The following is a 16,133-nucleotide window of genomic DNA, read 5'->3' on the forward strand; positions in this document are numbered from 1 at the left end:
GGGATGAGGGTGGTTTAAAAGTTTAATTTTTCAGCTTTTTGCTGCATCTTGAGAACAATACGTTCAACCAACATAATCAAAAATAAAGTCAAATCTCATAATCTCTTCATCGCCGATTAATCTTCCAAGATGGGTTTTTCTCAATGATCACTTCAGAATCGTTTATACTTCATAAAGTAACATCACTTATTCTGTCCCATTACTTTTTTTCTATCTATTCCAAAGTTTTCTTTTTGAATTTTATTCATTATGACTATTTTGTTTTTAAGCTTTATTGCTGCGTCCATATTAATGGCTGCTACCAATCCACTATTAATTCTCTTTTTTTGTAATAAATCTCATGCAATTAGAAATGGTAGTAAATTGAGCATTTATATAGCTGAGAAACTTCCTTTCTTCTAATATTGAGTCAGACAACTCATTTTTTCCTTTTCTTTCATTCACAATAGTGTTATGGATAAGGCCTTTAGAAGGATGGCAGGAGGCAGTTTCTCAGCTATATAAATGCACAATTGGAATAGAAAAGATGAATCCACCACTAGGTAGACAATGATAAGAAAGGAGTTGACATAACATTCATTATCAGTTGAGGGCCATCGTTATCAAAGATATAGTAAATCCAAAGAGAAAACTAAGAAGAAAAAGAAAATCAGTATGAGGGTCAATACTGAAACGTTAAAAGTTGGAAAATAATATAACTGATAGTAAGTTTATAAATATAAGATGATAGACATATCATTATAAAATATGTAAGAAAATATATGTGTAGGCCTATAATGAAAATATTAATATGAAAAATGAAAGTTCAACTTCCAAATAATAGTAATGATTAAGATATTTCAAGCCTTTATAGTTCTAATAATTGGTCAATCTCACACATTATTCATGTCAACATATTCTATCTCCCTCGTGCCACATGATTCCCCCATCCACAATCCAAGCTTTCGTAATTCCAACTCTGTCAGCGACTTCCCAGGAAAGAGAGTTGCTTCTTTGTGAGAGGTCCTCTCTCACTGTCACTCCGGAGCCCTTCAGCTGCCTCCTCGCTGATAGAACCGTCCGCTGGGTCTGGTAGCTGATAAACTTGATGAGGACAGCCCGGGGCCTCACTTCATTCCCGCCACGTCCAGGGTGAAAGCGACCCACTCAGTGACAGCGGTCGATCAGCACAGGGTTGATTGTCTGTTTGAGTTTGTCACTGCACAGTTCTTTGACCGCCTCGATGACTTTCTCTCTGTTCTCCTCCGGTAGACTGAAAATCCTAATATTATTCCGGCGTTAGTCCTCTCTTACTGTCACGCCGGAGCCCTTTAGCTGTTTATAGCGGAGCAATTTATACATTTTTTAACATTCATAACAATTTTAACAGAATATACAATTTAGTGATATATCTCTTCAAATACCACGGCTAGACACGCGAAAATTATCAGGGATGTAGAGCAGCATCCACTGAACAAGTCAGCCAAAAACTAGATCAACAGGTCCAGTAGAACTCACTAAACTAATTGAATAAACAGGAGCCGAACTAATGTGCGTCAGGCCGTTTGCAATTTGCATCCTTATCTCAAGAGGAGTATAATTATATTGTATTTTATTTATTTATTAGATAGAGCGAACAATACAATAGTCGGAAAAGAAAAAACAGGCTATTGCCCAAAACTTCTTCAATTTCCTGATTTTGTCACAAATCGTCCAAATATTATGTAGGTTATGTTCACTTCAATTTTAACACCAAATCTTCAATTTGAAACTATGAATCAGAATAAAACAAAGAATTTCAAATTTAGATAAATTGATAATGAAACTTCCGTTAAAACAAAAACCAAACTTCAAATATTCACAAAATATAGAATAAAATCACTTAATTTTGAATGTCTTCATTCTTCGGTTTGTTATTTCTCTTGTAATTTCTCCTCGTAGGGAATTGCCTCTGCGGATGAATGAATTGTCTGATATTTTTCTTTTCTATTTCTGGGAAAGCTGTGCAGCCGTCATTTTTTTTTCAAGATTCTCTTGGACTCTCTTTGTAAAAAATGAAGTTGTAGTTAGTATTCCTATTACTGTTGTCGAAATGGAGCTTCACAATAAGGGTTTAATTAAATAGGTAGTCTAGTATATGTTTTGATGTTATACATGTTTACAGTAGAGAATACATAGAAAGTTTACTGAGTTTATTTTCCAAATTGGTGTAACACGTATCAAGCTGTGTAGTGTGTTCAGACTTGAGCGCTACAAACACGCACATTCCGCTTATTACATATGTATCTTGATTGATAACAGAGAAAATGAATGAATAAAACGGGATTTAGGATTAAATTATTGAATAAAGGATCAATTAATTTATCAATAAATTATTGTAGAAGAGAATTGCTCATTATACATGAAAACCTAATAACACCATAGTACCCTACCCTTTTGGAGATATACTTACTTTATTTACTTACTTACGAAGCGCTACAGCCCTGCGTGGACCTTGGCCTCCTCAACAATTCGCCTCCATTCATCTCTCTGATTAGCCAGTCTCCTCCAGTTCCTCACTCCTAGGCACGCTAGATCTTTTTCCACATACTGCAGCCAACGTGTTCTCGGGCGACCTCTTTTCCTCGTTCCTTCCATTCTTCCAACAAGCATCTGCCTCTGCAACCTATTATTCTCCATTCTTTGGACATGTCCCAGCCAGCTGATTCTTCTAGACTTTATGAATCGTACTATGTCATTTCTTTTGGAGATATATTTATTATAAAATAACAAATTAAAAACAACTATTTTTGATGCTTACATTATTTTAAAGTTTTAAATATAATAGTATTATTATACATCATCTTGTAAATAATTAACAATCCACCCAACTTCCTTAACCTCAAATATTAGCGGTAAAAGTTTTTTGCGCCAAACAAGGTCTATAAATACAGGTCATGACACTCGTGTTCCTTATGGAGTGGCCATTTTGTGGGGTCTTTATGATGGTACATTTGAAATCTGCTCATAACAAAATCTTGCATTATGCTTTTTAAAAACAATATTCCGGTTCAGATAATATGTAAATTCAGGTTTCGACTTTCAATAATGAAATTCCAATAATTCATTTTTTATCATTAAAAATTTCAATAATTCATTTTTATCATTAAAAATTGTTCTTATTCTTGTAACTTGTTATGATTCATAAGGCATTGGGACAAAAGGCTAACCACAAAAAGAGTTGAAAATTTCCAATCTAAAAATCAACAATTCAGTTCCTAGTTGGAATTTATATATTATTATTCGGTGGGAAGAATTTATTTGTCCATTCAAAGACAAGCAATATTCCTTGAACAATATAACAAAATAGCACATAATGTTGTTCAATCTATAATGATAACAGCTTATTGATTTGAAAATTGGTGAACTAGAACCCCATAAAATGGCGATTTTGCAAATGCATCACGGGATTGTGTCATGACCTGTATTTATAGACCTTGGCTCCAAAAAGCAAGCGGTGTCACTGTCAGTGGCTTTTCATGGTAAACGATTGAATACAAAGCGCATGCGCCGTTATAAATGTGCACGTTTTGCACATTTTGTTCTCACGTTTCGCACCTGTTATTCTAACAATTACCTTAGACGTTAGGAGGGGGTGCACCCACTCGGCCTGCGGGGGGGGGGGGGCCCTCCATGGCTTAGTTACGCCACTGATAAAACAGAATATAAAATAATACCATATTGAGAGCTGCTATGTGTAAATATTGCAAAAATTAAGTACGAAGAAGTGGAAAAACAGGAGAAGTGTATGGATAAAGTAAAGTAAATTCGTATGGCTTTTGTTGGTGGGGAGTCCCTTGCGGGAAGGTCCCACCGCCTGAATATATCATTTAAGCCGTCAATGGGCCTTACGACTGTCATACTTCATGGATATAATATGATAAAACTATTGTGAACAGTCATCTCTTGGCAAATCCCCATATAAGAATTAGGTCTATGTGATGCATGGTGCATAAATTTGTATACAACTTAACATAAACCTATTTTATGTAGACATAAAATATGTCTTTATTATGTCATTAATATGTCTTAAAACCTATTTTATGTAGACATTATTGGAAGAATTTATCACTCACACATTCTGTCTTCTCATTATCACCTAATTTTACTAGTTTATAATTTCATTTGAACTCTGAACATTTTCCAACTATTTAATAGTGTTGAGACCAATTGTACTGTTATTTGTTTCAACATATATTCTCATATTTTTTCTCCACTGATATTTTTATCACTGTGATCAAGACTGACATTATTTTTTTGTAAATTCAATGTTGAATTGTTCAATAAAGTTATAACAAAATTTGATGTTGTTTTATTGTTATTTCATTAGAACCTAGAAAAGAAAATTACAAACCATGTACTTCAAACATATGTAACCTTCATGTAATTTCAACACCATAGTCTCAGGGATTTTAATCTTTCAGCAATCACTTCTATACTTTAATTGTTTTAAACTATCTATTTTTAATAATTCTAAAAATGCTCACGTTCTTATTATGAGCTGATAAAACATAAGTCGTAACCATTTCAAATGTCAGTATACATTGAAATGGTTGCCACTCCCTGAATTTCATTGGAGATGACTGCAGATTGGGTGTGACGCGGGGTGTCGTCGAATGAGCGATCATGGGAAAAGTGATCAATTGTCTTGAATAACAATAACGATAAGCAGACACTATGAATGGGAGGACTTGGACGTCATCAAAGGTCACGCTATACAATTAGTTTATACAATCACTTTGTAATAATTTATTTGCAGTATAGGCTATTATGAAGATGAATCTGAACTGTTCGAATATGAAAGCTGTTCTATTTATGCTTAACAACTGGTTCTTTTTTATGGGAGGTGGGCTACTGACTCAATCATTATCATAAATATATTATATTCAGACGAGTTCACACATGAGACTACCCATTTACCGCTTGTGGCCTTCCTCCGTTATTGTCCCCGAGTTCAATTTTATTTATTGCCAATTTAGAATAATCAAGACATATTACAAACATATAATAAACATAATTATTCATACATATACTTAAATAAAATATAAAATCTAGGCATCACCAGCAAAAAGAAACTCTTTGCCCTTTGTGAGAAAAACATAATATTTCAAAATAATGCTGAAAATTTAGGTTTAATAAATCCAACTGATTGTATATCTTGTCCTTATATGAGATGATTAATGACGTCCTCCTATTCAGCATCTGGCTATCCTTATTGTTATTCTAAACAATCGATCGCTCACTGGACTGCTTTCCGCCAAAATCGCTTATTGGAAATCGCTCATTGGACGTAACTCGATGCGGAGAGATGATGAAGGTACTGTCATAGAATAACCAATCTACTTTTTTTTAATTATCACATTCAATTTTTCGATAGATGTTTTGCGAGAAGTAGCCTATCGATCATCATGGTAATACTACAGACATTCATATTGGAAGAGATCAGTGGTACTATAATCTATCAATTGAGTATTATCATAGAGAAACAATAGCTTGAGTAGATATCCCATGGTATAGGGCGTTTATGTCGCAACTTTTACTGTTATCTCAAGCCCATAGTCCAAGAATTTCTTTCCCAAAAAGGTGTCTGACGCTCGTAGTCACTCATATTGTGCCGTTCATACACTCCCACCCGGCCAAAACAGTAAAAATCTACAGTAATCGACTTGAGATAACAGTAAAAGTTCCGACATAAACGCTCCTGTACCATGGGATATCTACTCAAGCTATTGTTTCTCTATGGTATTATTTAGTGAGTGCTAACAACATTTTGAATCTTAGTGAAAGTTCTTTGAACCGTTTATTATGCTTTGAAGATGCGATTTATCCAAGTACATGAGCTTATGAAATGCTGCGAGACGCAGGTGTGTTGTGGTTCGCAGGTCGAGGGAGCTAACCTACCATGCGATTTGAAGGCTCTTATGAACGTGTGTGTACATGAAACTGCCGTGCGAACCCCAATGCTGCTATCATTCACCCTGCCGCATTGTCAGGTCTAATTTCTTAGATCTGATGGACTCTAAAGAGCGTTTTACCACTATAAGAAACATGCGGCTGCAAATAGCATTCACAATTTCTACTTTCCTTGCCCTATTACCATAAGTAAGGAAAGTATTGCTTTCCGAGAAAAATTAAGGTGCCCCAATTTCTAAATTTCTATACGTTTCAAGGTCCCCTGAGTTCAAAAAAGCGTTTTTTGGGTATTGGTCTGTATGTGTGTGTGTGTGTGTGTGTGTGTGTGTGTGTGTGTGTGTGAGTCTGTGTAGACGATATCTCATCTCCTAATTAACGGAATGACTTGAAATTTGGAACTTCAGGTCCTTACAATATAAAGATCCGACACAAACAATTTCGATCAAATGCGATTCAAGATGGCAGCTAAAATGGCGAAAATGTTGTCAAAAACAGGGTTTTTCGCGATTTTCTCGAAAACGGCTCCAACGATTTTGATTAAAGTATTATACCTAAAATAGTCATCGATAAGCTCTATCAACTGCTACAAGTCCCATATCTGTAAAAATTTCAGGAGCTCCGCCCCATCTATGATGCAAAGTTTGATTTTAGATTCTCAATTATCAGGCTACAATTTAAACAAAAAATTCAGAGTTGAAAAGATTGAGCATGATAATCTCTAAAATTAATGTTCAGTAACATTTTCAACTAAATTTAAAAATAAGCTCGAAATTCGAGAAAAAGTGATTATCCAATTGCAAACTGTTGGCAACTGTTGATTCTATTAAATGATTCACTATGAAGAGATATCAGACCTCGTGTATCTCCAGCGTTATTGCCCTGCAACAGCTGGCTCAAATCTTTGAATAGTAGACTTGAGATGCGCGGGAACACTAGCGTCAGGTGATCAATTTTCATAACGGCAGGAAAGTTGTGTGAGTGCGCCATACCAGATTCATACCTAGAATAGTCATCGATAAGCTCTATCAACTGCCACAAGTCCCATATCTGTAAAAATTTCAGGAGCTCCGCCTCATCAATGCAGATAGATTCCCAATTATCAGGCTTTAGATACAATTGAAACAAAAAAAATCAAGTGGAGTAGATTGAGCATGAAAAGCTCTACAATTAATGTTCAGTAACATCTTCACCTAAAATTGGAAATAAGCTTTGAATTCGAGAAAATGTGATTATTCAATTGCAAATTATTGTTGATTCTATTAAATGATTCACTATGAAGAGATATCAGACCTCGTGTATCTCCAGCGTTATTGCCCTGACAACAGCTGGCTCAAATCTTTGAATAGTAGACTTGAGATGCGCGGGAACACTAGCGTCAGGTGATCAATTTTCATAACGGCAGGAAAGTTGTGTGAGTGCGCCATACCAGATTTTTTAGATACAGGCTTTTTAGAAACTAGGCCTTATGAGACTATGGCGCGGAAACGTTATTGATTATTGCGATTGAGATCACTGTAGCTGCTGCGGCTCGCACCGTTGTTCATAGCCACACTCGCATAAGAGTTTCATCTACTTGGACCAATCGCACCCACAAACGGAGATCATGAACGGGCCTTAGAAGTGTTTAATTCATAGTGTCATCCACTTCACACTCAACTCCACTTTTCGGCATTATTGATTGATCGATACGGCTTTGAATCTGAAAAAAGTGATCTCTGTTTTCTAGAGGGGATTTAATTGATGCGTTTCACTATTTGTCCCGTTTGCACAAAAGGGGAGAATGATAAAATGCCACTAGAACCAATCAGAGAAGACATTTTGAGAAGAATAGAATAGAATATTAATTTAGTTTAAAATTATTTTCTTTTATATTCGTAACTGATTAATACTGTTAAATAATTATTTATTTTTTAAGTTTGATTTAGTTTTATATTGTCAATTTTTTGTGAATGTTAATAAATATCATATATCTTTTCTTATATCTTAGTTCAACAATACAGATTCATCCGTTGATAACGTCATGTTGGTACAGTCATAGCATTAAGACTGAAGAAAGAAGGCTTCTCTGATTGGTTCATGTGGCATTTTAGCACGGTAAAATTTTATCAGGCTTTTGTGAAACTGAGCCTTTGTGTTTCCAATTCAAGTGAATCGTTTGCACAATTTAAGCTTGGATCATTTTGAGAATGCACTCATTGTATGAACAAAGAATAAGGCTTAGACCAAACTTTAACAGTTGGTGGGATCTTGACAAGCTTTGGTTGAATGTGTGATATGTTGATAATTGATATGTGAATAATTATATTTTGTGTTTCAAACCACAATCTGTTCCTATTTTGTTTTAACCTTCATTGTACAGCCGACTTTATGATTTTTAATTGATATGCTCTTCTATAAAGTGACATTATATTCTCTAAAAACTGATATAAATGTTGTTCTCTTTGGATAAAATATTCTAATTATATCTGGTAGAACTGGTGCAAAATATATTCCAAAAGAAACCAACTTCCAGATAAGGATGAAGATATCTTCAATAAAGATATCAGGTCTGAGGCCTGTATCGATAACTATATCCATTTGATTAAAAGTAATTATTTTTATCACACTTATAAGTTGCCATTTGAGAAGTAACTCAGGTAAAATAATACAATTTAATTTGTATAATTTCACATTATATTTATTTTTAATAACTTATAATACATATTTTTGGTTTATTCAAATCCATTATTTCAACAAACCAAGTGATTACAATAGAAAATTTATTCTTTTTTTCTATGCAAAACTTTCTAATTAGGTATTTGAATACCATTCATTTAGAAGCACTCATATAGCTCACAACTAGAATAATTAATAATGTACATATTTTTCAACTAAGTATACTAATCCTAATCAGGATTATTATCGATGCAGTCAAGTAATCAAATTGAATTTCTAATATCTAAAAGATCTGCGATTGAAATAAACCTACACATCTTTGGTACCGTAAATTAAATTGTACAAAACGTTGTTTTGAATGTATCCTTCACATTTTTATCACAAATTTTTTGGCTAGACTAAATTATAAATTCTAATCTACATTTTTCGTACAATAATCACAAAGAAGAAGAACTTACTGTTCATGACAAATCACATATAAATTATAAAATTACAATTATCAGTCTAATTTCTTAAAAGCACACAAACTATCCATTGATTGTCTAATCACATACAGTATTGTATCTTTCATAATATTTAGATTTTTTCTATCAAGGGAAATCAGAGGTTTAGACCTAAAATAATAAACTTATCACTTCTATATTCAGGCCTACAGTTAGATTCTACCTCCCCCATCTGCAGCAACCAATACTTATATGCAATCTATGGAAAATAATAATTCTTGTAATAACCATCATGCAATTAACTACCTATTCAAAACATCTTCATTACTGCTTGAAGGTTCATAGAAGAAGCTATCGCTAAAACAGATAAATTATCTGTTCAAATTCAAAATAAAAACCGCTCTACTAAATCTAGACTAGAATATGTTAAGTTCATAGTGTATCTGTTTGTCACATGATCAAGATCGGAGTGTGTTCAAGCAAATCTGTTATGTAGCGTTTACAAACAATTGATTTACGATTGAAATATTTAAAATTGGCTAGAGCCACATGTGGTCATTATAATAGTCCAACCTATTTGAAAGTGCTACTTTCCACTAACACGGTTGTTAACCATACATTTTTCATAAACGCTCTCTTTAACAATTCAATCGCCCAAAATATGTCACACATCTATTACCGTGTACGATTGAATGTATTGTGAGCTATGTTGCTCCTATCATTTACATCTTTTTGAATACCTATTTTTGTCAGCATTCTCATTTTAAATACTTCGATCCATTCTGCCTTGCCTTCTGTCTATAAGTTTCAAATGGTCAGGTACACATTCTCAAATACTAAGAGAGCATAAACTCACTTCATGATTGATAGTTGCGATAAAACAAATCTGCTTGAATAAATAATAACCGTGAGGAACGGGTTTCAGGAACTATTCAATCTAGAACCTATGCTCCAACTTGAAGTTGAATGTGTCATAAGGCAAAGCCAAATTACCAATCGGTACTTGATAGTCTACTCCTTCCACAGGTGATAGGCTAAACCTGTGCAGAATTGAACCTAAAATTGAAAATCCTATTAGTTGAACCATTTTGTATCCCATACATGATCGTCTTCCGCCCCCAAACGGTAGAAAGTGTTCTGGTTTGACTACGTGGCCTTCCGCTGATATGAATCTCTCTGGTTTGAACTTGTCCGGCTCATCCCATAACGCTGGATCCATGCTCAGACTGTAGTTATTGAGGAATATCAGCGTGTCCTTTTCTACTGTATAACCTGCAGAAGAAAGAAATATTTTTTATTAACATTGTATGTAATCAATCATAGGTAACACATTGCTCTTGAAATAGCCCTTTAAACATGAATAAACTCATGCTTGAAAATGGACTATTATGTTTTGTGAAAACTTCCCTTCCATATGACGTGTGACATTGAATTTCATTTAAAATACTGGCAAAATATGGTAAAATATTGTCTCATCGTGTTGAATGATAAAATCAAGAAGTGAATGTGATTTGAACTGTCATAATTATTTCCAAATTTGAGTCACACATGTAATATATATTTCTGATAGCATTGATATGTTTATTAATAATCAATATTTATAGAATAACTATTATCATCCTGAAAATTCTTCATATGATAATCTTGACTTAGTAAGTCTTATTATTATGAAACCAAAATAATACAAAATCTATACAAAACAATCATTTGCAGAGATTTCTCCAGTAAATACTCTGTCTTGTTTATAAGTCCATGTCTAGTATAGAAATATAATATCCAGTTAATTTTATAATTAATTATATAGTTCAGTATGAGAAATCCCCTAACGAATTCATTGAAAACATTTTATTGCATCAAAATAGCCCAGTATTTCAAATTCTAATAATATATATCATGTATTGAATTCCAACAATATTTTCATTTTACTAGTTTTGAAGCTTTTTCCCGAAATCCTCTGCCCTTTACAAACTAACTGGTGGTAAGATTTATGTTGGATTCTATATCAATGGCTAAACTGGGATGCATGCCTGAAAATGTACAGTGAAATTTAAAAAGTACAGTGCTTGAATGTTGATTGTATTGTGCTCCAATTAAGATTAGGTGCCTCAATACTACATTTCTTCCATTTTTTATTTATTTTTTTTGGCGTGAGAACCTCATCATACAGACTAGTGACTAGTCCTTATCTATTGAAACTGTATGTAATCTCAGGTAAGTTAGATACTTTGGTGAAAATGTTGGCAGTGTTTATAATAGAATGTAGAGTGTACTCACCAGCAATGACACTGTCCTGATTGGCGACATGGGGCACGATGGGAGACGCAATGAGCCGAATTGCCTCGAGGATGATGGCCTCGGTGTATGGCATCTGTGTTCTGTCGGCAAGTGTGACGTCACGGCCTCCAGTAGCCGCCTCCGCCTCCTCGAATGCCTTCTGCTGGATGTCAGGTCGCTCCACTATGAACGCCAACACTTTGATGAGAAGATTCGCCACAGCTGAGTGTCCCCCGATGATGTCCTCCAGCGCAAACATAGCTGTTTCCCAGGTCAAAGTTGGCTGCTTGTGATAGTGGATGTGCTCTATCAGTGAATCAACATAGTCGCCAGATGGAGCATCCATATCCATATTGTTATTCAGTGATTCCAATCGCTCTTTCATGATTGCCTTCTCCATGAACTCTCTTATCTCATGACTCCAGCCGGCTATGCGTTTCAGATGCTTACCAAGTAACGGCATCAACCAAGGTATAAAGTCAGCAGCATACCCTTGATTTACTTCGTAGAAAACTTCATCAAAATTTCTCACCATCCTCATGAACTCAACATTATCACTATCGAATCGCTTGCTGCAGAAGTAGGATGTGAATATGTTGGCGCAGCCCTGAACAATAAGCGGCTTCAGAGCCATGTTGCTGTTGTTTGAGCTCTTTAGTTGAACATACAGATGACTCCACTCTTCTGATAGGATCTCGTCCAGCTGGTTGTAACGAGATGTAAAGGGACGAGGGAATGTGTGTGCCTGCAGCATATCTCTTCGAGTTTTCTGAAGATCCGACCAGTTGCAAAATGCTAGTGCTGCAACAAAAAATTTAAATAATTCTAATTAGTGCTTGAAAAATATAGGTATAAGTATAAAAACATAATGTTCAATTAGGATTGTGATGCTTTATAAACAGTTTGATTGGTTTAGAAGGTGATTTTTAACACTTGCAGCTACGGTACTGTTTCGATTTGATTTCATGCTAGATAGTAAACATTATTATAACTCAAGAGCAAATATTTTTATTGAATTTTCAGCTATGAATAATCATTATTGGAAACTTAGTTACAAAAGATAATGAAACTCAAATAATAATAATAGTCTAAGCTAGTAATTAATCAAAAATAAATTGTATCAGAAACTTTGAATGGAGTACCGGTAGACATACGGTCATAATGCCTATTAAGATGTTTCTATAGTAGAGACAAGTAGGCTATACAAAATAGAGATTTATTCAAGTAATGAATCTGACATCAGATTCAATTGAGTAGAAATTTTTATTGAGTTGACCAAACTGATAAAAAATCTATATCCTTAAGATCTATCAAGTAGTTTGATATAAAGAAAGTATTCCTAAAGTACATTATTTAATAATGAACTCTGAATTATTGAAATTTGATTTACTTTTATGAATTAGTGGAACCTTGCGCAAATGGTGATTCATGATAAACTGCAATCCAATCAAAAAAAAACTTATCTTGGATGCATGTTTCACAAATTTCTGACATGCATTAGAATAAAAATGATATGGGTAATCAATGATTTAACTATTTATTTCATGCTGAGTAATGAAATTTCTTTTAACTAGATCTTCATTCTTGTTCCTTTCAAGGACAATACTGTAGGTAATGCAAATTTCTGTGATGAATTAATCATCGTTTATTCTATCTTCCAATATTTTGTAAGTTATAAAAAAAACCCATCAAGTTAATAATCTTGATTGAAGGGCACTTCATGAGAGCCACAAATTGAATCACTCTATTGCACATTCTAAAAATTTAACTTGCATCCATTTACATAATAACAAAGTATGGTGTTTTATTAGGCTACATTGATTCAAATATTATTATTATTATTCAAATTTTTGAATTACCTTAATCTTTATTATCAAAAGAATGGATATTTTTTAATTGAATGATTGAGGAACACATTGCTATTCTCCTGTATAGAATGCTACAATTTATTAATGATCATATTACAATTTAATGTTCTTGATAATATTGAAATTATTTTAAATGACTTGATTATCTCTTAATTCTCATACGGTACTGGGAAAATGATTGCCAAATCAATTGATCAGGTGCGACCTGAAAACTCTCACCTCAAACCTGAGCCAGCTAATTTACTCTATACCATTATTATAACTGTTTATGAAATCAAAGGAGATCTATCTCATAGATTATTTTCCATGAAGTATACATCCGGTTGCAATAAAGCCTGTTAAATTTTCACCGTGATTAAATATCTCGGACGACAAACCATGAGTGATTGTCTGCTAAAAAACTTTGAAGAAATCAACTTTAAAACACAGAAATTTTAAAGTATCAGAAATGTATAGTATTAATAACTTTGTTTATATCCATTTTTTGTTGTTTTCAATAAAGACACTATTCTATTCTTAATGCCTAGAATACCATTCAGAGAAGCCTTCTTTCCAAAAAGCCTTTTCTGATTGGCTTTCATCATGATTGAAAGTTTAACAGGCTTTTTGCAATCAGATCTCAGTATTTTTGTAGACAGTGTTATGGTAAGCTGTGTGATTGATGGTGTGTGCTACTCACAGTTATCCTTGTCGCCGGCGAACAGTTGTTTGTAGCGTGTGAAGTCGGGCCGGCCGTCGAAGTGATTGTTCTTGCTCATGAGCACCTCGCGAATGTTGTCGAGGCCGTTGACGACCAGGCACTGGACGGAGCCAAGCTGCATGCCGAACACGGCGCCGTAGCGCTGGGCGAGCGTGGAGAACGCCTGGTAGGGCACACGGTAGCCGGCCATCAGGTGCAGCGAGCCAAGCACGGGCCACGCTCGCGGCCCCGGTGCCGCCTTGCGGGACTTCTCGCTGCGGCCTCCAAGCACCGCCGTCACCAGGACCAGCACGAGTGCAGCCAGCAGCGAGTAGCTGCAAGCGGACACTGTCAACAGTTCCTTCAGAAGCACACTGTTGCCTTCCATGCTGGAGCCTGATGCTGGGCCCTCGGTGGCGTTCGCTTTTATGCGGCGCTCCATCCCCTCCACCGACACGCGACTCACCCCTCGCGCCGTCGCCGCATCGAGCCTCATTTCAATCCTAACCCAACTCGACCAGCTTCCTACCACAGTAAGTACACTACATCACTCACTAGCTCTATGACTAACGCATGTTTGAATATTACACTTATTAGTAACTTATATAAAAAACGCTACCGAATTTCCTTTTTTGTTAGGGCTTCTCTTAATTATCAAGAAATAAAAATCCAAGTACCCGTTTTTTTATTCTTTACTCACAACTTGTTCCAACATTAATGTCATTTTTTTACTTTTCAGTGAGGCCATTGTTTATCTCATTTGAAAGACATTTAGGATGAAATAGATTAGAATGACTTGTTTATTTTTGTTGAAGTGGCGAAGTTTGGACAATAATGTCCACTCTACCACTTAACCACGTCGTTAGCAAACAATACAATACCAAATATGCAGAGGTAACAAAAAAATTGAAGTGAGAAATGACAATAAAATGTAATAAATATGAAATATCAATATTGAATAATAAAAGTCTTCAATCTATTCTGAAACATGTGAGTAAAATATAAAAACTTAAGAAGAAGTAAATAAAACAAGTACAAGTACTACAAGGATCTTTTATTTTTATTTCTTGATAAGAAACACCACCTTTAATGTACTTATCATATACGATTCTATCATTCATCATTGTACTACTTTTATAAAAGCCTTGATTCTCTCCGCCAAAATCAGCTAAATGATAATGGATGGATGATACGACATGATTCAGGACCGGATTATTGGACACTTTTATCAAATTTATCGCATAGGTAATTATTATCAATTAAATGTAATAAATGTCCTAGAAATTGAGCTTTAATCAATGAGGGTTGTTGGCTGATACTTGCTGAGATGTTGTGATATTTTCCCATAATTACAAGAATGAGACATTGATTTTGTCAATACAACACTATAATATTTATTAGAAAATAATTCAAATTACAGAACCAGGTTTTATTGCAACACCTGACACATCCGTAGTACAGTTTAGTATTGACAACATTGTCTTATTCTTTCAGTACTCAGCATTATTATTATATTGAATAGTTTTTTTTAACACAGTCCGTTTTCAATTCTCAACTAATCTCTCTTGATTAATTTATTTGATATTTTGTATGTAAATTATGTTTTAAAAAGCGGGACGTGGATTGGCTACATAGATTTTTTGACTCAGGTTATTTCAGTTTCGAATCCAGCAAGTTTCTTTGTAATTTCAATATGATGAAGCCTATGCATGAAAGTATGCATATGAATAGTTAGAAATAAATTGTTAGCCTTTATTTTTTATAGTTGATAGATTTTTATCATAAATAACATACCTACTCTTATCAATTGGACTGCCCCAACATTAGACTTTTGTTTCAAGTTAGCCAATGTGGTATTTTATTACTGTATAGATATTTCATCAATACATTAATACATGAACGCATAATTTGCATTGTTTCATGATATCCTTCATCTCCTGTTAGGCCTGTAAGCTTATGCCTGTAAGCATAGTTGTTATAAGCGCATTGTAAAGTTCTACTCTTGTTCTACTCATTATTTTCCCTGACTGAAGATTCAAAGATTATTTAAAATAATCTTTAGTCTGACTAAATATTATTTAAAATATGTAGTCGTGAATGCTAAATTTTAAAACAGAATTTCATTTTGAAAAAAAACAGAATTTCATGTTGCTCGTACCTCTTCAGCAATGAAAAAACAATGTTCTTATTTACATTGTTGACTCGAGGAAGTGTAAATTCGATCATTATATTTTTCCAAGTTCAATATAGTATGATATGATATATATAGTACATAATATTATG

At 34.3% G+C, this 16,133-nt stretch overlaps 1 protein-coding gene across 1 annotated transcript; it reads right to left on the reverse strand.

The window, feature by feature from the left end:
• Positions 1-8,586: 8,586 nt before the first annotated feature.
• On the reverse strand, positions 8,587-14,361 carry LOC111051248 (cytochrome P450 307a1). The gene is made up of 3 exons (XM_022337712.2): positions 13,851-14,361; positions 11,304-12,104; positions 8,587-10,301 (listed from the first exon to the last, which is right to left on the reverse strand). Exons 1-3 carry the CDS (start codon positions 14,344-14,346, stop codon positions 9,967-9,969), a joined length of 1,632 nt encoding a protein of 543 aa, XP_022193404.2. The 5' UTR covers positions 14,347-14,361; the 3' UTR covers positions 8,587-9,966.
• Between the last annotated feature and the right edge of the window lie 1,772 nt (positions 14,362-16,133).

Source organism: Nilaparvata lugens, chromosome 1 (genome assembly GCF_014356525.2).
Source record: "Nilaparvata lugens isolate BPH chromosome 1, ASM1435652v1, whole genome shotgun sequence".
NCBI classification, from domain to species: Eukaryota; Metazoa; Arthropoda; class Insecta; order Hemiptera; family Delphacidae; genus Nilaparvata; species Nilaparvata lugens.